The 23,859-nt window shown below is 43.9% G+C and overlaps 1 protein-coding gene across 3 annotated transcripts in view; it reads right to left on the bottom strand.

Annotated features, from left to right (window-relative positions):
* Nucleotides 1–237: 237 nt before the first annotated feature.
* CPVL (carboxypeptidase vitellogenic like) overlaps nucleotides 238–23,859 on the bottom strand; it is a 110,870-nt gene continuing 87,248 nt past the window's right edge. For all 3 annotated transcript variants that reach the window (XM_084786334.1, XM_084786333.1, XM_084786335.1), the window contains one exon: nucleotides 238–769. In XM_084786334.1, coding sequence (XP_084642460.1) covers nucleotides 659–769 — 111 coding nt within the window. In that variant the 3' untranslated portion in view covers nucleotides 238–658. The remainder of the gene's footprint in view (nucleotides 770–23,859) is intronic.

The raw sequence follows: 23,859 nt of genomic DNA, 5'->3' as shown, positions 1-23,859 counted from the left end.
CGCATCAGCATCCTCAGAGGCTGGTACAGTTAGACTCTGGAGCATCCCCCACAGGCTCATGCTGTGAACAATCACTTCCCAGGCTGTCGAACTGATTCTGGAGGCTGTGGAACCCGAGGTGTGGGGGCCCAGCTGGGAGGACCCAGGGGTGAACTCTGAAGTTATAACTATGTGGACAGCCTCCGTACACACTCCTGCTGTTGTGAGATGAGTCCCTGCTGTGCCTTTCCTGCTGAGATGGGCTGAAAGCACCAGTCAATTAATCTTCCCTCTTAGTTGTTTCTGGATTCCAAGTATCTTAGTCAGACCAGTACAGAGTGACTAGTACAGATGTGTCACAAGATAAGCTTTTATTATTTACAGAACCAGATGATGTTATGAGTCTATTAATTTGTTGCACTTTCTGTCCTGGAAAGGATTAGCTATTCCATCAGTGCCTCAGAATCCATCCCTTCCAACCCCTAAATCAAGACATGCGTTTCTCATTTAGGTGTGATGATGAACCATAACCTTCACTCAATAGGTCATGTGTTTCAGGGAAACCTTTATTGATAACAAGTACTCTGAAAATATAAAAAGATACACTTCTTATTTACATGATATCTTTGGCTTTTTTTTAAAAAATATTTCTTGAAAACTCCTGTTTCAGGAAAGTAGTTTATGAGCTATAAGGTTCCCATCCTCTGTCGTAGATAAAACGATTTATCATATCAAAAGTTCTCAGCGGCTGGTCATAGGGCACAATGTGTCCTGCACCTCGGACAATTACCTTGGAGAGCAAAGAAATAAATATTATTAATACATGAAAAATATGAACTCATATTAAACACTATTTAACACACACACACACACATACACACACACACACACACATATGAAATTCAGAATGAGTTTGCTATGTAGCTCAGTGCTGGAGCCCTTGCCGATCAGGCACAAATTCCCGAGTTCTGCCCCCGGATAGCAAACAGAAATCAGTAGAAAACTTCCTTCCACAAGCCTTGGAGTCGCCATGCTCTCCTACTGATAGCAACAGTTACCTTGGAGTTCAGAAAGCTTTTTCAGCTACAGTTCTTAGATTTTACAGCAGCCTGCATCGTTTGGAAAATAGCCTCTATTTCCCACTTTGGGGTGACTTTCTGCCCCTGAGCCCCTGGTTGAGAGCAATTACTGTACTCCAAGTTTTACCTAGTCAGCACCTGAAGGTAGAACAGTTACCCATCTAGGTTAGGCCGCAGCTGAAAAGGACCTACTCTGTCTTTTAATTAGCCAGAGCAATTTGCCCTCACATTGAGAGGTTCTCGCCCACTTAGTTTTTAACAGTAATAAAAGGAACATTTTATATTAATTAATTAATTAAAGTAACATACAGAAACCCTTGATGTCTAAATAAAAGATTATTTTAAGCACTCATGGAATTAGAACATTCTTATTTTTCTGATATCACATTATAAAAAGTTCAAATACGTGGCAATTTTTCAAAAAGACTCCTGAACTCACACCCAGGCTCTCACGCGTGTTAATACCTGCTCTCTTTGCTACCTCTCACGCCTGATTCTATCTGCCTGCCTCTCCATGCAATAACCCTCTTTATCTTCTGCCACATTTCAAAATAAAATGGAGACATTAGTACATTTCTCCCAAACTCCTCAGCATAAGACCATTAACCCAGAGTCCAGACCAGAGTGTGTTGGGATAAACTAACTCTGGGCTCTTCCCTTGCTCCCCATTAAAAAGGAAAACGGGTGTCTTCTTCTGCCCGCAGTCATAGCTAGGGATGGAGCTGTCAGGGCATCAGGGGACCCTGTAGATGACAAAGACAAGGAAGGCAGGCGTCAGGGGAAATCTCTGAAATCCTCTCACTTCATTTGGCTTTTAAAAATCACTCCTTTTGGAGTCTATGCCGCTGAGCATTGCTTTCTTAGGTTCTATGAGTCTGCTGATGTTACCACGGGCCTGGGCTAAGGTAACTGCTGAGGTTATTTTATAGCACTTGGAGGCTGAAGCACTGACTCTTTGCTGGTGCCCGGACCATCTGATATATGGCTCAAATAGAACGACAAGCTTGGCCTCTCTGATTTGATATCACGTCTGCCTTTAATCTTGGAGTCACGCCCTGTCCAGCTCTGCATCTAGAACCCCTGATCATTTAAGAAATGTTTGCTTCAAGGCTGTTTAGTATAGGGTTAAATTGCCTGTGCCCATTGGAACGGGCAGGTTTTCTTCTGACGCTTTCCCAACAGCACAAGCATCGTTGTTTGACCGCACACCTGGGAGAGAAATACTTCCTTTTTGGGTCATTATGAGTTGTGCGGGGACTCACTGGAATACTGGACATGGAACACTTAGCTCAGACGCCTGAATGAATATACAGTAAATGTTACTCATGTAGAGGCCTTGGGTTCACTCCCAAGTGTCACAAAGCAAGCAAACATTTATGTGTCATTAACGTTACTTGTCCAATAACAATCTATCAGAGCTCTAGAATTGGTACCGGAGAGATGGCTCAAAAGTTAAGTGGGCAGGCTGTGCAATTATGAAGGATGGAGAAAAGATCCTAGCAGAGACATAGCATGCCAGTCCAGAGAGGGAAAAAGGACATTGATCCTTCCTCCTGACCACCCTGTGTGCCCCCACTCAGACAGAAAGACACATAAACATACACAAACAAAGAAGTAAATTAACTGTTTAAAGTTTCTAGAATCAAAATATCTGCTTTACTCTGATTACCCAGGAACACTCAGTGTTCTTACGGCCACACCAGCAGTCTTGGTTCAAAGGAGTTGTACCAAGTGTGGTTTCCACATCTGGATGTGCATACAAATATTTGGGTTTTCCCTTTCTGAGCAGCCACGGAGGGTCTTGAGAATCCACATCATTAGTCATTTCAAAGTGTGGCCGGTGCTGCCTGTCCAAGGACTACCTGCTGTGTGATCTGCTGTCCAGCAAAGCTGGGAGTTTTCTATTGATGCCAAGAGAGAATCAAGTGCAATGTCCGCTTCCTCCCTGAGCATCTGGTCTCATATCAATCCATCATCCTTGAGGCTGGACACCTTCTTCTTCTTCTTCTCGATCACTCAGTGGTGGGGAGCACAAGGTAGTTGGACATGATCATGTGATGAGTCCCCTTGGTCTACATGTGACTCAGTGTCCTTAACACTGGAACATAAGGCTTCCACAGATACAAGGTCATTTGACAGGACTCCAAGTTCCCAAGCGGCTCCACCTACAGAGGTTTGCCACTGTCAACCTCAAAAACAAGTTTACAAGTGCTGAAAAATAATTCATTTCCCCACCCCCACGTCTCACCACTCACAAATCAAGGATGCAAGCCACTCAGCAGCTCTCAGAGGTGTGGGACAAAATGTGGTCGGGTTGTGATTACGTATGGAAATGTGACAAGATAAATCTCAAGGCTCCCCAGATGGAAATAGCCTCATTCTCAGAGAAGATGTATTTTGGGGAGCTTCTAAGCTCATGTGTTCCAGATGTTGGGGGAGGGGGCAAATCATACATGTGCCATGAATTTTAAAAGGGTTATGGGAATAGTTAAACTAGCACTCCAATTTCATTTTTAGTACATGGTTCAATTCTCCCCTGTGTCTAGGGCTGTGGCCCTAGCAGCAAAGCCTTCCTAGTTGGGGCTTTTTCAGCTGCCAGAAAGCAGGGAATTCACAACGGGCTTGTGATGTTGCCATGTCAAAGCAGACTTCTCAGGGGTCTCTGGGGAGAAGATTCCTAGACTGACAAGGGTGGGCTGGCAGGGGTGCAGGGACACAGGGAGACACTGCCAATAGCAGAGTCTCCTCCTGTATGTTCAGGAAAGACAAGCCTTTACCACTTCCATACGCAGCCCCACTCACTAAGGACTGGATTGAGATGGGGCAGTGGGGGTGGTGGGAGATGACCTGGCAAACGGCTCTGATGAACAGATGAGGTGTTTTAGGCTTCATTTTTAGGTGCAGTAAAATACATTTAACATATAATTATGTATCTTTAATCATTTTAAGGCGTATAATCCAAGTCTCATTTAGTGCGTCTCTGTCATCACGAGGTAGTTGTGGAATCTCTTCATTGTCCCAAAGGAAACCGCAGCTGATCCTCTGGCTGCCTAGTCCTCATTCCTACAGTCTCTGGCAACCTACTCACCTGCAGGCCTCTGTGCATCTGCCTGTCCTGGGCAGAACTTAGAAGTTGTAACGAGGAAATACCATGCTCATTTACACTATAAAAAGTGCCTGCCATCTCACAAGGAGGCTTCGGAAAGGGCGGAGGCTAGGGTACCAAAGCCAAAGGGGAAACAATGAAGTTAGGGCTGGATCAGGAGGTATAGAGGCCAAGTGACCATCATCCGCCACCACTGCCCCTACTTGAGGCTTCTGACTTGAGCAGATTGCAAAGGAAGGCACCGCTCTTCAAGACATTGGAAAAGGGGCCCATGGGAGATGCAAAAGGTAGGATGGGTTTGAGGAACCGAGTGTCCATCACAAACTGACACGCAAGAGACATTTGTTTGTTAAGCTTTCCAATTTAGCCTTAGTTCTTTTTACTATTTTCATTGCACACCTTAGCTGTCAGATAGCAATTACAGGTCAAACCTAAGATAAATATATACTCAGAAAAAGACACATTGAAAAGAAAAGGTAACTGAAAACAAGAGTTGGGAGCAAGCCATGTGTCATCAGTAGACACCTGTGACTATGGATGAGGCAAGGACTGTCCAAGAAACCCAGAGCACACATCAAGCAGGCCAGCTTCAGCAACACACAGGAGGAGGCATCCTTGGGGTTTCCCATTGAACACCAGCCGTCTAGCAATGACTACACAACAGGAGGGGAAAATTAAGTGGCTTCTAGATGCCAAGTGTAGCCATCAGCAGTATTGTGGGAAAAACCCAGATTGCGCTTTGGTGTTGGTCATGTCAGTTGCAGGTATAAGAGAAAAGACCTTACGGTCTTAGGGGTATGAGGATGGGCAAAACCCAAAGAAAACCTGCAAAGAAAAGAAAATGGAGGCTTGGCACTGGGAAACAGCAGTCTTTCCGTCAGTCTCATGAGTGTCTGCAGAGGGAAGAAGAGCCAGAGGTGAGAAAGCCTCAGTGTCCAGCAGTGAGTTGCACTGAAATCCTCTCACCCCTGAACTGAATGAAATCATGATACACTCTTCTGGCCTTCATAGGTGGCACGCTCACACAAGGCTCACATTTTAAACATGCAGACAAACACATCCATACGATATGTGCAAGGCATACCTATATACATGTGTGTATAAGCATATGATAAAAATTAATCTTAATAAAAAGATTGCTACCCATTGCTAACTGGAACTGAGAACTTAGCAGGAGGCGTAGTAGATTAGACATAGTAGAAGGAAAATGCATGAGAAACAGGAGTTCCTGTTTATAGGTTAGTCCACACTGAAGAACGGTGAGGGACAGCATAGTGTATACAGGACAAAGAAGGCCAGGAGACTCCAGATTAGTCTTAGCTGGACTTAGAGAATAAAACCCAAGGGATAGGGCAAAGCAAATAAAAATATTAGAGATACTGATTAATAATAATTATCCAGACTTGATAAAGGATGGATAAAAGCTACCTGTTCCCAGTTTGGGGGAAGCTCAACTACCCTAAATAGGATAAATACACAGAAAGTGTCGTCTTAGCACATGACAGTATGGTGCTGAAACACGTAGGAGAACTTTTGGTTTGTTTAAAAACAATAGAAATGTTATGGGGATTCAGTCCCAGGCATGGGGATATGAGGCTGCATCAGATTGTCCACAGCAGCTGACTGTGATTTTCCTCGTGCTCTAGCATGGGTGTGATTTTGACAGCTGCAGATAGTATCTGCAAGTGTATGACGTTTGAAATTCTGAGGACGCCTGAGAAGATATATAAGTGCTAGGGCGGCTGCTCTTCCTGCTGGCTGCCATCGCCGTGGTTGCTGTTGTTGAGGGCTTGAGGTGATTTGTCAAGTGGTCACCCGCAAAGAGAGTAGAAGAAAAAATTGAATATCCTGATGGCAAAGCTCAAACTTGTCCCAAGGAACTGAACACCCCTAATTAGCAGGAAGTAGTTTAAGGATAACAACGCCTCCTTTCCTCTCTATCCTTTTTTTTCTCTCCTACCTGGTGTTCGAGGGTTGGAAGGGTGGAAGAGAGTAAGGAACCCACAAAGCAGCAAACACCGACTACAGAAACTGAATGCCCCTGCAGAGGACCAAGGTTTGGTCCCCATTGCCTACAGAGCAGCACCCAACCGCCTGGAACTCCACTTCCAGGGAAGCTGATTCTTTCTGCTGATGTCCTCAGGCACACACATGGTACACGTACATACACTCGGGCAAACACACACACACAGTAAAACACAACATAGTTTTTAAAAGTAAAAATATATTTTCACAGGAAAAGAAGAAGAGTTAATTATAGAAATGATGAAAACTGGAGGATGGATGAAAAAATGTTGTTGTTGTTGTTGTTATTGTTGTTGTTGTCTTTTTAAGTTCTGAAAGAATTGCTAACCTAGCTCCTCTCTACACACAAAGACCACTTTTAGACATTTTCAAGGAAATAAGAAACTGAAAAAAAAAACTTTAGCCAACAGAAAAATTAAAGATTGTTCATCAAATAGAAGAAAAATGGTCTCTAAAACGATGAACAAAAATAATGAGTATTAATAAGAGTGGCAATAAATGCCATTTGCACAAAGGTATAAACTGACTGAAAATAGTTAAAGGCATCCTTGTGGATTTGGAAGGTGGCAAATATACCAATTCAGAGATATTTCTTAAATTAGGATGTCTGTGCCATAACTCCTAGGTAAATAATAAGTGAATAGATAACAAAAGCATATGTATTAGCAAATTATAATGGGGGACATGAGGCCCCTGAAGTAATAGATGGCACAAAAGAATGCAAAGAGAATGTGGGAGAGCCATCGCGTGTGAGCAAAGCTCGCGATGTTAAGGTAGACAAAAGCTTACAGTCAAGAAGCAGACTCCTTTTCAGATATCCCAGATGATCAGGTGAGAGGCAAAGGCCCTCTAATCAGGTCTCTCAGCCGTATCACACCAGATCAGCAATGTACTGTGGATGCACTTAACGGTCATTTTAGTTTTTATTTCCTCTATTATCATATAAGACTCTGTTCACTCTAGCACAGTTGTGATGAGGATTAAAGTCAGCATTGCTTTCTCTCTGGACACAGTGTCAACTGAAAACAGGACATGTGGAAGGACACTGAGGAGCATCACCTCAGAGCTGGGCAAATCTGGGTTTGAGCCCAGGTTGGTATATCCTTGGTGACTTAGTGGCCTCTGTTTTCTTACTTGTAGAATGGAGATAAGACTTAAGGTCACCAGATGTCCCACTTTTTTCAGGATTGAGGGATTTGATAAAGAATATCAATCTTAAATGTAAAAGTGATGTCAGACTATCTGGGACGCCTGGTCACCCTATCAAGACAAGAAACTCTGTGGTATCCGTGCAGGTTCCTGTATCACAATATCATGTAAGGAGTTTTTCTTTTTCTTTTTCTTAAATGTTAACTTATTGCTTTTATTTTATGTTATTTATATATTGTTTTTCTTCTCTCTCTTTACCCTATAGGTCGTGTGTGTGTGTGTGTGTGTGTGTGTGTGTGTGTGTGTGTGTGTGTAAAATGCCTTCAAGTGTAATGTTTTTATGGGATTCCTGAGTGTGAGAATGAGTGGGTCTCTGTTTCTGTGCCTTTTCTTGCCTTTTTTCCTTCTGTTTGTTTCATCCAAATTGGATGTAATATTATTAGAGAATGATGTATATTGTATATTATATTTGATCATCATCCCTTAGAATCCTGTTAATTTTCTAGTGAGAGACTGAAAGGGTGGATCTGGATGGAAGGGGAGGTGGGGAGGAACTGGGAGGAGTAAAGGAAGGGGAAACCGTAATCAGGATGTAGTATGTGAGAAAATAATCTACTTTCAATGAGAGGAAAAAAGTTTTAAAAAAGCATGAAACAAAGATTCAAAGATACAATGCTTATAAAACAATACCTGGTTCTCTGTCTACAAACACATATTACTTTGACTGTATTTGCTGACAGAGAAAAATGATAAACACTAGACTGGCCACAGCATTACTGTCGGAGTTTTTATGGTCAAATGGATATTTTCCCTTCAGCTGCTAGAGTAAGATCAGGATTTGCAGCAGTATAAAATACATCATCATTAATGTACTTATGTAGGAAAAAAAAAAAGAATTAAGAGTCACTCATCAGGAGTGAAACTATTAATCTTCAAAGGTATTTTGATTCCCATTTGAAGGATCCCTCTTGCCCTTGGGACAATCCAAATAAAAAGCAGGGCGCAGCTTGCTCATGAGCTCAAACCTCCATCAGAAGGCACAGCTTGGGGAGTTTACCCCTTCCTCTTGCCAGGGCCACATTCGTCCCATTCTTTCTCTCCATCCCATCTCCCCTTCTCCCCTCAGGTAGTGCCGACCCCTTTGTTGCTCTACACACAAACGACAAGCAGGCAAGACTTGGAAGGGAGTCTTTCTGCCTTTCCCCCTTTTTAGGGACTCACTTTACAACATGGCATTTGATGCGATTAAAGAGGCATTGGACGTTCCCACTCATTTGGCCAATCTGAGTCCAGTTTCTGCCATTGATACCCGCAGGAGGGGAGAAAGCACAACTCAGCTCACTATTTACTCCTATTCCGTGTCTTATTTCAGGATGTACATGTTTCTTTTGTGTCAGGCTTGGGGAAGAGAAGGCAGAGGCCAAGAACTCCGTGCCCTCTACCAGTCGGGATGGTTTATCATACGCTGGATAGCATGCACCATGAGCCAGCCATCCCACCCAGGCAAGATGGGTGGTTCCCTCAGGGCTGTGCTGGGCCTTTTCTACTGAATCAGAAGAGTGGATTGGACAGTTCTTCCCCCAGCTCCAGACTTAGCATCATAAAGTCAGTGGCATGAAATTAGCTGAGGTGGGGTGACACCGCGGAGCCTGACACTGCAAACGAAGGCTTGGATTTACCCTCAGACAATGGTCCTCTTACATTTTTGTCTTTCCCGGACAAATAGGGGACATTTTGTCATGCCTCTTCTCTTTCAAGGTAAACTCAAGTGCCATGGTTTGGATATGAAACATTCCCCAGCCTCTTGTGTGTGGAAGGTTTGGTCCCTGGTCCTCAGCACTACAAGGAGATAGATGGTAGAGTCTTTAAGACCATGTTTCTCAACCTGTCAGTCCTGACCTGGTTAGTGAACGTCTATTTACAAAAATATTTACATTACAATTTATAACAGTAGGAAAATTAAGGTTGTGAATTAACAACAGGAATAATTTTATGGCGGGGGGGGGGTGTCACCAGAACACGAGGAACTGTATTTCAGGGTCTCAGCATTAGGAAGGCTGAGAGCCACTGCTCATGAGGTCTTACTGGGAGGAAAGGTAACTGGAGCTGTTGTCTTCAAAGGGCTGGTGGACTCTGTCCTCCTCCTGTCCTTTTGCTTTCTGGCCACCATGAGGTAAATAGCTTTGCTTCAGCAAGTACTCCTACCACGATGGCCCTATTCCAGGACCAACTGTGAGGGTGCTTAAATGACCTTTGCTCCTTCAAGTCAGTTCTCTCACAGTGATTTTTGTCACAGTTATGGAAGGCTACCTCCACACTTAGAAATATTCTCTTGATACATAAGTCATAAGGCCCCAAACTTCTCTGAAACCTTGCCTCTAGAAATCAGATGGGCAAGATTTCAAATATTTGCAGAGAGATGAGACGACCTGTTACCTGCTTGCCTGCCTGCCCATGCCTGCCCCATTCATGCTAGTATAACTGGGAATAATCACCTTGAAGGTGACCCATCACGTCCTGGCTGCTTGCATCTATGGCAGAGCCCTCAGCATGCTCCAAAGCTGGGCTGTTTAGGGGAACTTCAGACTTAGGGTGTATTTGAATTTAACTGTATTATTGATGCACAGTCTACATGGATCCCAGGATCCATAACTGTTCCTGGGTCCCAGGGATTTGGGGTAGAGAATGTGCCAAACATCGGAGTATTTCTGATGACATTTCCTGAAATAAAACATTTAATTACTGAGCCCAAAATCGTGGGGAGACATAGTTCCTTGGTCCAGCAAAGAGTCTGGCAGTCAGCTCCCTCCATCGTTTGTTTGTTTTATGACTCTGTTTAGCATTTCCACAGTGATTCTGAGACTGTTGCTTATGCTCTGAATCCAAACAACAAAAAGTTACTGTTTAGAAAGCAAACCCAATTCTTTCTTGGTTCCCAAAATACTATTAATTTTCAAAACCCATTCTCTGTGGGTAGGCAATTCTTTAAATGTTAGACCTCTCAGTATTTATTCACTTCCCATTTAATGAAATGGCTCTCTTTCAAATTTCAATAGGTTATTAAAAACCACTCAACAGATAAGAGAAAATTATGCATTGTTGCCTAGCTGTAATACATCAATAAACAGATCTGCTAGCCAATGTATATTTTTAAATCATACAATAAATTAGTTCCCAGAGTATTAACTAAGTGCAATTCGGACAGCTTAATTTGGAAGCCTTTTTTTTTTATGCTAAGCAGTTCTCACCTCACTAAAGGACTAGAACCCTGTGAGTTAGGAGGGCCGCTGGCAAGTCCTCAGCGTCAAATTGGGAGTGGCTATTGTTTATTGTTTCCTTTGTTTTCGGGAAGCAAGCTGTGTAGACTTCTCTTTTTTTTAAAGCCAAGGAAACCAAACAAAGAGCAAGAGCCCAGTCTTTGAAAGGGGGAGGATGCTGTCCTCAGCAGCAGGATAATGAAGCCTGCGAGTTCTTTCATAACTCTGTGTTCCAGAACAGGGGACACAGAGGGGAAATAGTCTGTGGCTGAAATGATCAATGCAGCCCTTAGTGGGTCGAACTAAGCTTGTTCTGAACTATTCATCAGCTCCAAACGTCTAGTCCACTGCCTAGAAGACACTCTGCCCTATCCAAATGTGGAGAAGCCATCGCTTCCATTGGGGGATGTATTAGAATGCACACAAGCGTAGGAGAGGAGGGATGTTGGGGGGGGAGGGGGAGAGAAGAGAGATGGAGAGCAGAGATGATAAGTCTAAGGGTGAAACTGAAACAGTTGGATTTGAATCTACTGAATATTCACTCAGGACCAGGGCCTATGGGAAGGGGTGTACAAACAGCCAGGGCACATTATTTCAGCCTCAGGTGGCATGGCGTCCATCCGAAGCCGACGATTGTGGCGCCCCGGCGTAGCACATGCCATAGGGGATATACTTAATCAGAGCCCTAGAGAAAGCTACACTGAGGGGCAGAATCAAGGAGGGCTTCCTGGAGGGGGCATGGGAATGGAGTTTAGGCAAATGGGAGTATTTCCGTAGCTAAAGCACCAAGCGCCCCATCGCGCAGGCGTTGGAGCCTTGTGTTGCTTGCTAGACGCCTGTGAGGAGCGACGTGGTATTTTACGTTTGCATCTCAGGGTTCTAACTGGGGAGCGTGGATAGGAAGGTTGAAGTCTGAGCAAATCTTTACGAAGCCAAACAGAGTTTAGACTCCAGCCAAGTGAGTAAAGTCAGAGGCTTTAAACGAGGAAAAGACACGACCAGACTCGCCATTTGGAAAAGTACTGAGGCAAGGGTCAGCAACGATGAGTTAAGATCAGCAAGGCGCCCCAGGGAGAGGAGCGAAGTAAACAATAGCGATTCAAAACACAAATCCAGAATGCTCACGAATGGCATCGTTTAGAACACTGCCACCACACGTAACAGTTTCATTTGGGAATTTTGAGTGTGGGAAAACCCTTATGGCTTTTTTTTTTTTAATGCTCCCCTAAACACTGCACTATTTTTATTGCTTTGTATGAATGGAGTGTTAGGCTTTTTAAGTAGTGCTCTGCGGCTTCTATGACGAACATTAGGGAATGAATCAAATCAGGCCAATGAGCAGCAGATGACTACAAAGCAGATGTGAGAGATGCCATGTGAGGAGCGGGCGTGTGGGGGGGGGGCGTGGGGGACGTGGGGGTGGGGCGTCTGGGGCGGGGGCCCAGCTGGATCCTGTCTCCTCCTGGTCTGGACTGGCAGGTGATGGAAGCGAGCAGGGTTCTGCGAGAGAAAGGATCAGGTTCTCTCTCCTGGTGCCCAAACAGCCGAAAGCAGGCGGTTTGACTTGTTGCTTCTTATTACGGAGCCACTGGCTGGTGGAGCTGAGTTGAAGTGTGTTGAGGGAATATGGTTCTGATTATTGTTTCTTGAAGCCAACTTCGACAGCGGATATGTAGAAAGAAACAAACACTTATCCAACTAAAGTACCCCGGCGACATTGGCATGCCACAGTCAACACAGTTAGTGGCAGCCAGAAAAGTAGACAGCAGGAAACAAGAGCAAGAGAAAACTAAGCAAGAAGACCCAGTGTTCAATAACCCAACCTTCTAGATGTCAAGGACGTAATCCATGTGGAAGACGCATGGTATCTAGTCATGTTAAAAACAGGCACAGCGTTGTGGTCAAGCATGTTCTTAGTGAGACCATTTGTAGGTGCAAAGTCTCGGGAGCAGCCTAAGGGTCCACCAGCAGTAGATGGGCAAACAATGCAATCATCTCGTGCAGTGAAAAAGAACAGCAAAACTGAGCACAGCAACATGAGTGACGCCCTGCCCCCCCCAACACAAGTTATGTTATCACAAAATACACAGTGACGAGTTCCCTTATGCAGAATTAAGCATGGAAAGAAAAAATGTATACTTAGAGAAAAATATTATATGTAAAGGATTATTAATACAAATAAGCAAAGAGAATGGTGAACTTAAAACACAGAGACCTTTCCTTCCAGGGGTAGAAGGGAGCAGGTTGGGCAGGAAAGGCCAAGGTAAAGGAATGCTGGATTTCTTAAACTGTCTGGCAAGGACACTGATGCTCACCGACGATCTGTCTCACTGTCCACAAGTGTTAATACTACTGAGCATGGGTTCAATATTTAATTTTTAAAAGAGAAAAAGAAAGACTGCCTATCGATGATGCCAAACTCACGACAAGGAATCTGCAAGAGATTAACAGCTTTTCTCTTCTCCCAACATAGGGATGGAGAGGTCGGGGAAAGGGGGCTGTCTCAACACAGTAGGTGGGAAGGACACAGAGCTGAAACAAAGACCAAAGCTGGAAGTCCCCTTGCACAGCAGCTCCAGGAAGGCAGAGCTGTCCGAACCTAAACCTTGAGACTCTGGCTGCTGAGTAAAGAAATAAATATTAGGAACAAAAATAAATACTGAGACCTCCACCTTGGACATCCCAGGCCCAGGAAGCTTGTTTTCCTGTTTTGAAACTTGCCTGCTGCTTGCTCACCCTAAGGCCCTAGATTTCCCTTCTTTGTTTCCATATGTTAGGAATTTGGTACAACTGAAAAAAAAATATTTTTTTTAAAGGCTGGGTGCTCTTCACTTATTGTCAACAGGGGTGATTCAGGTCATTGTTGAACCAGGAGAGGCTCGATGCTTTGGAAATAATTCAATACTAGAGCCAGGCATGGTGAATTCAATAATTCACCAAGGACAGAGGTGCACATCTGTAACCCCAGCCCTGGGCAGGGAGGAGGAAGGCAAGTTTGAGGCCAGTGTGGGCAAGATGGACAGCTCCTGTCTCCAAACAGACCAAATAACAAACAAACACACACAAAAACTGAAAGAAAAGAGAAAATAAATAACTTCTTGCTCAATTTAGACACTTTTATCAATAGAATATCTTATAGAAAAATGAAAGGCAAGTGTCCCCTCAGCTCTCCCTACTTTCAACTTAAATGGAGATGCTTTTCCAATCACGGCAAAGCAATAACTGGACACAGCTCCAGGTCAATCTGACAAACATTACTGGAGTAATTTAATCGCTTGAACTTTTAGCACATAAGATCAGTGAGAGGCCCCATGAACACGGGGGAGGGGGCACTTCCTGCCCTGTGAAAACAGATCGATGCAGAAGAGGCCCAGAGGAAGAAGAGAAGCAAACGCCACATGTTCACCAGGTGTTGAGTAGAGTGCAAAGTAATCAGTGAGCATTGTCTCAATAATCATAATACCAATCTTTGTGTGAATTTCCCTTTGCTGTTTAAACTGAACATGGGGTGTATACTGAACAACGATATTGCTTGTGTAAGGGAAAACAGATCGGAAATGAACACCATTATCCTTGCCAGCCAGTCTGAGAAAGCTAATGCGTCCCAGGTGAGGAACCGCTTGGACAGGCTAAATAACTTGCCTGAAGTCACACTGCTAAGGAATAGGGAAGGGACCTAACCAGGCATAGCATGGTTTGGATACTAAGTGTCCTTCAAAAGGCTCGAGTGTTGAAGGCTTGGTCCCTGGCCGATGGCTCAAATCATTGGAGAAGTGACGGATCACTGGGACTCAGATCTAAACAAAAGTTAATCTACTGAGGAGTTTGCAGTCTGGTGGCACTATTAAGAGGACCGGGTCAATAAAGAAGCTAAGTAACAAGGAGGACCCTAGGGAGGATGCTTAACTCTCATTCCGAAGGGCAAATAGAACGGACACTGGAAGCAGTTGAAGAGAGGGAACAGGATGGGAGGCTACCAGAGAGGTCCTCTGAAAGACTCCACCCAGCAGGGGATCAAAAATCAGAAGCTGAGTGTCTCTGCAGCCAAACTTTGGGCAAAGCACAGGGAGTCCTATGGATGAGCTGAGGCACAGAAGGACCCAGAGAAGACAGGAGCTCCACTAGAACAACAGAGCCAGCAAATCTGGGCTATGGAGGCTTGCAGAGACTGATGTACCAACCAGGGACCATGCATGGAGAGGACTTAGTCCTCTTCCCCCCCTCCCCGACTTAGATGTAGCCTTGCAGACAGCTCAGTCTCCATATAGGTCCCCTATTAAGGGAAGCGGGGACTGTCCCTGTCACAGACTATGTTGCCTGCTCTTTGATCACTTCCCCCTGGCGGGGCAGCCTGTCCATGCCACAGATGAAGAGGATGCAGGCAGTCCAGATGAGACTCAGTTGGTGGGGGAGAAGGGCTCTACCCCATATGAGGACTAGAGGAAGGGAATAGAGAGGGAGGAGGGACAGAGGGGGGACCACGAGGAAATGAGGGAGGGGGCTTTGATTGGGATGTAAAGCGAATAAATTAAAAAAATAAATAAATTCAAATTAAAAAAAAAAAAAGAGGATGGGTTGAGTTGGAGGAAGCAGGTCCCTGGGAATAAGCCATTGAAGGTGTATCTCAGCCACTGTCCCATGCACTATGTGTCTATGGTTCCCAGTGCCCATGATCTAAACAGTTCTGCTCTACAATGTGTGCCCTCTCTCACCAACCTCTGCCTAACAATAGGCCCACAGTGCCAGGGCCAAGTGACCATGGCCTGAAACCTCAGAAACAGAGAACCTAAGTACTGCCAGTCTCAATAGTTTCTGTCGGATAGTTCTTATGTGGAAAATGGACACATGGCACCTGTCCCTCAATTCCTACTCCACAGCATTACCAGGATCTGCTGGACCACAACAGTAGACAGGGTCCCCAAGGTGATAATTTACATCACAGCTTCTAGGCATCAGGTCTCCAAAGCTAGGCTGCCATTTGGATTGGGTATGTGTGTGTGTGTATGTGTGTATACATACATACATACAAATATATACATATATATATATTCTTCAATAATTCAAAACAGACTAATACATGAGCCCCTAATTTTTTTGTGTGTGGGTGCTGTAAGCCCTTTGTCTATCTGTTATACCCATGTTTTAGAACGGGGGTGGGGAGGGCTTTAGTATCTGCAAGGGATTGACACCAGGACCTCTTAGAGACAGCTAAACATCTATGAGTGCTAAACTCCCTTGGTATGAAAGTGTGTGGTAGTGGCAAATATCACCCACGCAGACACTTCTGAACACTCTAAATCACTTGTAAATTAGTTAAAAATATTCTCACTCCTTACTTTTTTTTTTTCATTTCAGTGACCAAATACTTGACAAAAAGAAAGGGAAGAAAGATTTACCACAGCTCACAAATTCTTAGTGGGTTAAGACATGGTGTATTAAGACATGGTGGGTTAAGCAATAGGAACTGCTCCCTGCCCCCTACACCTTCCTACCTCCCACCCCCACCTCCCCACCCCTCACCCCCTCCCCACCCTGCTGACAGCCTGAACTTGTTGGGCTTACATCTCCACAGAGCAGGAAGAACTTGGTGGATCTTGATCATAAACCCCCAAGGCCACCAAACAACCTTCTAAAGCAGCTGCACCACCTGGTCTGCCAGTGTTCTGGGTTGTAGGGCATGTCCCTCAGATTCATGGCATTCCCTCCAAACTGAAACGGGAGGAAAGGGGAGACTCAGCGACTGAAACCCAATCTCAAAGGCTGAGTGACCCTGTCCAGCCGCACAAAAAGGAAGAATCAATTCTGGGGGTGGCAACTCCGACCATCCAAACCACAGAGGGAGACTCCCACATGGTGGGACTGCCATAGAGAGCTGCAGGGGTGCAGCTTGGGAGCTGTACCGGTGTTGGCATACTCCTGATAGTAACCCCAATAAGAAACTTCTTGTTTCACCAAATTGATCATTGGCTTGATTATTACATTGATCTGTCATGGTGTCCCTTCATGGAGTTGTGTGTGTGTGTGTGTGTGTGTGTGTGTGTGTGTGTGTGTGTGTGTGTTTGTGTGTGTATTATCTCCCCAGGAAAAGTCAACATGTTCAAACACATGAGCTTTCAAAGCCAAACTATAACAAGCACTCAATGCAAATGTAAATGTTATGTAACTAATTGTTGTACTATATTGTATTGAGTAAAAATAAGAAAAAAATATCTACCCGTTCTATCAGATGCATGTATCATGACCATATTTTGATCATGTTGAATTCAGACACAGAATCCATGGACACAGAATCTCAGTTGTGTCTACACACACACACACACACACACACACACACACACAAATCAAACATATTTATAGATCACAAATGAAGCTATTATAATGAAATAATCAATGTGGTAAAACATAAACGTGCAATAGAGAACGTATGTGTGTAAGTATGTTAATTTAATCTGAAACCACTGGTCTAGTAAGGCTGCCAGTTTAACCTAATGGTGAGCACCAAGGTCATTTCTAGATCTCAACTGCAGTGTCTGTGACAGTGAATCGGATATGAAAATAGCTCTTCTTTCTGGCTAGGCGATCAAAGATGGGCACTGCCAGTGCCACTGTGATTTGTTGCCTACATTCAAAATAAAAGGAAATGCCAAATTTTATAATTCATAATGGGAGGAAATACCCTTTCAGTAAAAGGTTAGTAAAAATAAAGAGGTTTTTTTTTTCCTTCTAAGTTCAGTGACCTCTTTAATCTAAACCATTAAAGACCCTAGTCCTGGGCTAAGAAGCTTTATTCAGTAACTGAATGGAAATGTTAAGTTTACTCATTAAAAGGTTACACAACTAAAACAATAGACATTTCCCAACCACCTCTCTTTGGTGGAGAAATCTATCAATCTCTTATAGTACTGGGCTAGCAACGGATAGAAAGGAATCCCCTGTGGCCAGTGACCAGTGCTTTTGTTGCAAACCAACATGCTGGATGATATTTCAGGCAGACGCTGCCCGATATAGTTCCTTCTCTGTCAGAGAGGAACGCAGATGCATTTCTATCTAAGGCCTCTGCACACCAAACCCACAGAATTGCGGCAAGGAACAAAACTGCTAGCTTTTGAGAGAGGAAGCTGACGCCGTGAATCAATAGAAGCATTTCTCTACAAATCCGAATCACCGACAGCCTCCCACCGATCTGAGAACAAGGCCGACTTGTAAACGAACAAAGGATGGCAAGAACAGAAGCATGAACATTTAGCTTAATTTTTTGGCTGAAGGTTTCAGCAAGCCAAGGCTGTTAGCGTGGATTGTACTGAGGTGAAGAACCATCTCCACATGTGACACATCTGGTCGGTTGCTGACTTTTTAGGGGGTAAGGCTGTACCCTGATTTCTGGCTGTAAAATAAGTCAGGAGTTAGCAAATGTTCTTGTGGATCAGAGGAACTTTGTCCACACACAGGCCCCTTAAGGTTCCTGCAAGATGGAGCCACGGTAGTGTCAACAGGAACAAGAGACAGAATAGTTTCTGTTTCCAAATTATTTGCTATTTTTTGCCCCCGAGAAGAATCTGGCTTTTCTATGGGACTTTCATGACAGATACAACATTGTAGAAAAGGTGTTTTAGCTGGGTTCAGTGGCACATGCCTTTAGTCCCAGCATTGGGGAGGCAAAAGCAGGCATATCTCTGTGAGTTGGAGGCCAGCCTGGTCTACAAAGAGAGTTCCAGGACAGCCAAGGCTACACAGAGAAACCCTGTCTCAGAAAAAAAGAAGAAGAAGAAAAGAAAATGCTTTGTGACTTTTGATTTGACACGCCTATTGCTATATTGTAAAGAGGTCCAGGCTTGCATCCTACGTAGGAAGACAGAGAGAGAGAGAGAGAGAGAGAGAGAGAGAGAGAGAGAGAGAGAGTGTGTGTGTGTCAGTCCTAGCAAGGAAGTCATGCTGGATCTCCTAGCTTTAGCCAAGATCCAGATGGCTACAGCTGTGTGTGTGTGACCTCAGCCTACCCTGTCTGAATCAGAACACCCAACCAAGTCCAATGTGTCCACATGCTTGTGAGAAATAATAAACTGTGGCCTTATGCCATGGAGTTCTAGAAGCATTTGTTATTACACAGTAAATAACAAAAAGAAAAATGTTTACTGACAAGTCTTAGCCAATTCTTTTTTCCGAGAGAATAGAATCCCTAACTTACAATCTATGAATCGAAAACTAAGGTCCAATCCATCTTTCTTTGCTTCTTAAGTTAATTTTTTATTAGCATTAAAAAAAAAGAGTTCCTTTTTATGACTTTCATACATACATAGCATTTCACCTTGCTCACGTGAGTGCCCCACCCTATCATCGCTCTGAGGCAGATAGAAGACAACATGTAGATCACACAAGCCAAGAAAGACAGTTTCCTATGTGGTCGTACACAAACTCCCAGTCGCCATCACCTTGTCCTCTGGGACTGAGCATGTCCATGGGTACTATCTGGCAGCAGCCAGGCTAAGTACCATAACATTCTTGGGGGAGGGGGAGCAGACGTCTTTCATTAGCAGTGTCTCCACCCCTGAGCCTTTCTCAAGATGATGCCCACTGTGACCACATCTGATGGCTGAGTGGCTGGATTATTTTGACCTATGAGGAACATCCTGATGAAAATCTTCTCCCCAGAGCTCCCTTCTGGCTTGTCAGGTCTGCATCTTATTTTCATCTTGCACTTTTTCAAACCCTATTTTCCTACTCTTACCACCATTGGTCCATAGTACGTAATCCCCAAAGTCCATAACACCTGCTTTGGGGGACCACAGCTGTGGTTTCCATGAAGTCTTATTTTCTGCCAATGATTTCATCAACAAACCAAAGAATCATCTCAGGTCTGGAAGACGGATGCATAGAACTCAAGAGTCAGGGCAGTCTTCTCTACAGAAGGCGAGTTGGGAGATGAGGTAGGGATGAAGATCTTTTTTTTTTTTTTTAAGATTTATTTATTTATTATGTATACAGTGCTCTACCTACATATAATACCTACAGGCCAGAAGAGGACACCATATCTCATTATACATGGTTGTGAGCTGGCAAATGAACTCAGGACCTTTGGAAGAGTAGTCAGTGCTCTTAGCCTCTAAGCCATCTCCCTAGCCCTGTAGATCTTTTTTAAACAAATGCTGTAACAAAGGCAAGACATATTTCTGAGTACTAATCTATATCTGGCAATACAAATACAAGTATATTTGCTCTGAACGTTTGTCTTTGCTCAGTGTTTTTGAAGCATGTCTCATCTTCTCTCACCTAGTCAAATGTCATGTGTGCATGTATTGCTCTTTGCCTCCTTTTATCATGTCGACACAGCCAAGGGCTTGCTGAAGAGCATCCTGGAGTCAACTGTTCATAACAATCTCCTATTTGGGAGATTTAAAAATTAAATACATATTTAATTGTGAAAAAGAATCATAAATTGTCACAGGGGAATACAGATATGGGGCTTTGGTATTTCCTGAGTGGACTTTCCTTAGAAACATTCAAATCCTCAGTTGACTTTCATTTCCGTTTAATGGCCATTTGGTGGTCATGTACTCCCTCTCTCTCTCTCTCTCTCTCTCTCTCTCTCTCTCTCTCTCTCTCTCAAATTATGTGTGGTCACAAAAAGGAAACTAAAGTGAAAGTTAGATTCAAGCGGGACCACATGCTGGCGAGGATGTAGAGAGAGAGGAACACTCCTTCATTGCTGGTGGGAATGCAAACTAGTACAGCCACTTTGGAAATCTATCTGGTGCTATCTCAGAAAAATGGGAATAGGGCTTCCTCAAGACCCAGCTATTCCACTCCTTGGAATATACGCAGAAGATGCTCCAGCACACAACAAGAACATTTGCTCAACTATGTTCATAGCAGCCTTATTCATAATAGCCAGAACATGGAAACAGCCTAAGTGTCCATCAGTAGAAGAATGGATAAAGAAACTGTGGTACATTTAACACTATGGAATACTACTCAGCTATTAAAAACAAGGAATTCCCGAAATTTGTGGACAAATGGATTGAACTAGAAATTATCATAATGAGTGAGTTAACCCAGAAGCAGAAAGAGTCAAATGGTATATACTCACTTATATCTGCATACTAGCCCAAGGGGCATGTCTCATTAAAGTCTTCACTTACCAGGAAACTGGGACAGAGGGGAGGACATCCTATTGGGACTCTAGATGGGAGAAGCATGGGAGAATGGCAAAGTAGAAGGATCCAGAGGGTCCTAGAAACCTACAAGAACATTATGATAGGTAGATTTGGGCCCAGGGGTCCCGCTCAAACTATGGCACCAGCCAAGGACAATACAGGCCGTAAACTTCAAACCCCTACCCAGATCTAGTCAATGGACAGGACATTCTCCACAGTTGAGTGGAAAGTGGGGTATGACTTTCACACATACTCTGGTGCCTCATATTTGACCACGTCTCTGGAGGGGGAGACCTGGTGGCACTCAGAGGAAGGATAGCAGGCTACCAAGAAGAGACTTGATTCCTTATAAGCATATAAAGGGGGAGGAAGCCCCCCCTCAGTCACAGTCATAGGGGAGAGGAGTAAGGGGAAAATGGGAGGGAGGGAGGAATGGGAGGATACAAGGGATGGATAACCATTGAGATGTAATATGAATAAATTAATAAAAATTTTAAATAAAAAAGAAAAATTAAAAAAAAATAAAATAAATAAAAGCTTGCTCTAAGTGAACTCCATGGCAACAGCTAATAACAATTTTTCTCATGTTACTAAGGAATGGCAAATGAAGTCTAAACAGATTTTAAATATTTGTACTGCATTGGCTATATCTAATGACCATAATATAATTAAGCTAAAACATTAACAAATCAAAAACTAGAAAAACACTCACTTGAGAATCAAAAACTCAGACCTCTAAATAGCTCATATGCCCCCCCCCGCAAAAAAGAATGTAAATTTGAAGGTGCATAAAACTAAGCCATATTGAAAACTTTACAAGTCTATAATGTGGGTACAACTAAATAATACTGATTGGAAAATGTGTAGACTGAAATTGTTATATTAATAAAGAAGACTACAAGTTAATAAAATAAATGTATTCCAACATAAAAAAATAAAGTTAGAGTTAGTTTCAAAACAGTGCAGTTGGAGATCTGTAGTGGTTATTACTTTCTGTCTGTACATTCAGCGTTCTCCCTCCCTGTCCTAAAAGGTGCTCTTGCCTTTGGGGAACTAAGTCCTCTATGTGGTCTGGATGCTCTACCAAATATGATGGATACCATCACTGCATATGATCCCCATGGGCAGACATGGAGCCTCGAACCTGCTGACAAGAGTATCCTATCCCACTCCACTGTCCTCACAGCATTTAAGCACACTGCAGTGTAGTGGAAAGATCTAGCTATCTACCAAACATTGTGTACTAGAAGAGTTCTTAAAGCTTTGAACAAGTTTCTGAGGTGAGGCGTCCACTTCCTTGCTTACAAATTAGTAAATATAAATTACTAAGTAGCAACAAGGATTCCATAAACTCAAGGATAAAGATGTACAAGGCAGAGCACATCCCGAGGGATTCCTAATACAGGAACATTGTCAACCATCCTTAGCATCTCCCTTGGCCCTCGCCACATCCCTACTCTGAATTTGCAGAACAGGTTCCCAGCCCCCAGCTAAAAGTGGCCAAACTAAATTCAAACCAGGTCTATCTAAATCTACAATCTGCCTTGTGCTCACTAATCTCATGACCTCCATCCAACACAACTACGCTCTGCAAGAGTCAAGTTCTGAGCCACTGTGCTCCTTCCCTTCCTGGTGAAAGTCAGGGCATGTTGGAGAAGGCCCCAAGACTGTGGAAGACCACATGGCTGAGGAGTCAATAGGGCTTATGTCCCCCCAGGGTCATGCATGAGCTTGGCCAGGGCTCTACTGCAGGGAATGGCCAGAGGCCCTTAAGGGGCATTAGCATGCTTCTTATGAGCGTCACTAGTTTTTAAGGTGACATGAACACACAGTGAAGAACATCTCTCCACCAGGAAACCTGTTCTCATGTCTTGGCCACTCAAAAGCTTGTTTCGTCACCTCTCTGTAGAGCTGAGAATCAAGCACCAAACAGGCAATTCCAGGAAGATGATGAAACATGTTGTTACTGTAAGGCTCCTAACAACACAGCCTGCTTCCAGGGCCTCCCTGGCCTACACTCATCCTATTGCTGCCATCTTACAGCTGTAAATACTCCTGTAAAGTCTTTTAGTGGCTTCCAATTATACACACACAAAACAGAATATATACCCTTGAGGCCACCACTGGCCCCCACTTCTCCCTTCTAGTCCTTTCCCAGCTCTCGTTCAAACTTCAGACCATGAGCCAGTGTGCTCTGCCCACCTCAGTTCTGTTATCCGAGTCCTCACCCACATTCTCTCTACTTACTTAGCCACTTGAAACATTTACTAGGTTATTAAGATCACAGGTTCCTAGTTATGTCTCTTCTTAACCCTGGATGAAGCTGTCCTCACCCTCAACTCAGCTCCATAGCCTTCTAGGATTCAGCGAATACTTTAATTAAGGCAGTCAAGTCTACAGTCTCCACCGTCTCCTGCCCCAGGACACTGCTGAGAGTCCATCTTTCCAGCAGCAGGCATGAGGTAAGAAAGCGTGGGGTCAGAAGCCAGAACTCTTGGAATCCCATTTCAGCCACAATAAGAAGTGAGTGGGGGGAGGTGGTTATCTGAATGAGGGTGCCCCTCTCGTGTATCTGAGCCCTTGGTCCCCAGTTGGTGACACTATTGAGGGGGTTTGGTTGGCGCAGCCTTGCTGGAGGAATTGTGTCATGAAGAATGGGCTTTGAGACTAAAAGCCTTGTGCCATCTCCAGGTGACTCTCTCTGCGTCCTATTTGCCCTTGAAGCTGTGATCTCTCAGCTGCCTGGTCCCTACACCATGCCGGCTGCTCGCTGCCATGCCCCTCTGCTGTGGTGAACTCTGCCCCTCTGGAACCAAAAGCCCAAACTAACTCTTACTTCTATAAGTCACCTTAATTGTGGTGTTTTTATCACAGCAGTTGAAAAGTAGCCAATACAGAGATTACTTCACTTCTAGGACTTGGTGTCCTCACCTGGACAGGGAGTTGTAAAATGCTACCTAGCTGAAATGACCCGTCCTGTGAGTCCAGAATAAATGTGGAGAGACCGATACTGAAAATGTAAACTACAATACTTACGACTAGCTGCAATCAGGTAAATTAGATTTATTAATTATGCAAAACTCATGTGAACAGAATCCTCACTCAGTAAACTC

The sequence above is a fragment of the Acomys minous genome, assembly GCF_964271855.1.
Source record: "Acomys minous genome assembly, chromosome: 6".
In the NCBI taxonomy this organism is placed as follows: domain Eukaryota; kingdom Metazoa; phylum Chordata; class Mammalia; order Rodentia; family Muridae; genus Acomys; species Acomys minous.
Note: the sequence above shows the minus strand (reverse complement) of the source record. Positions and strands in the feature narration are given on the sequence as shown.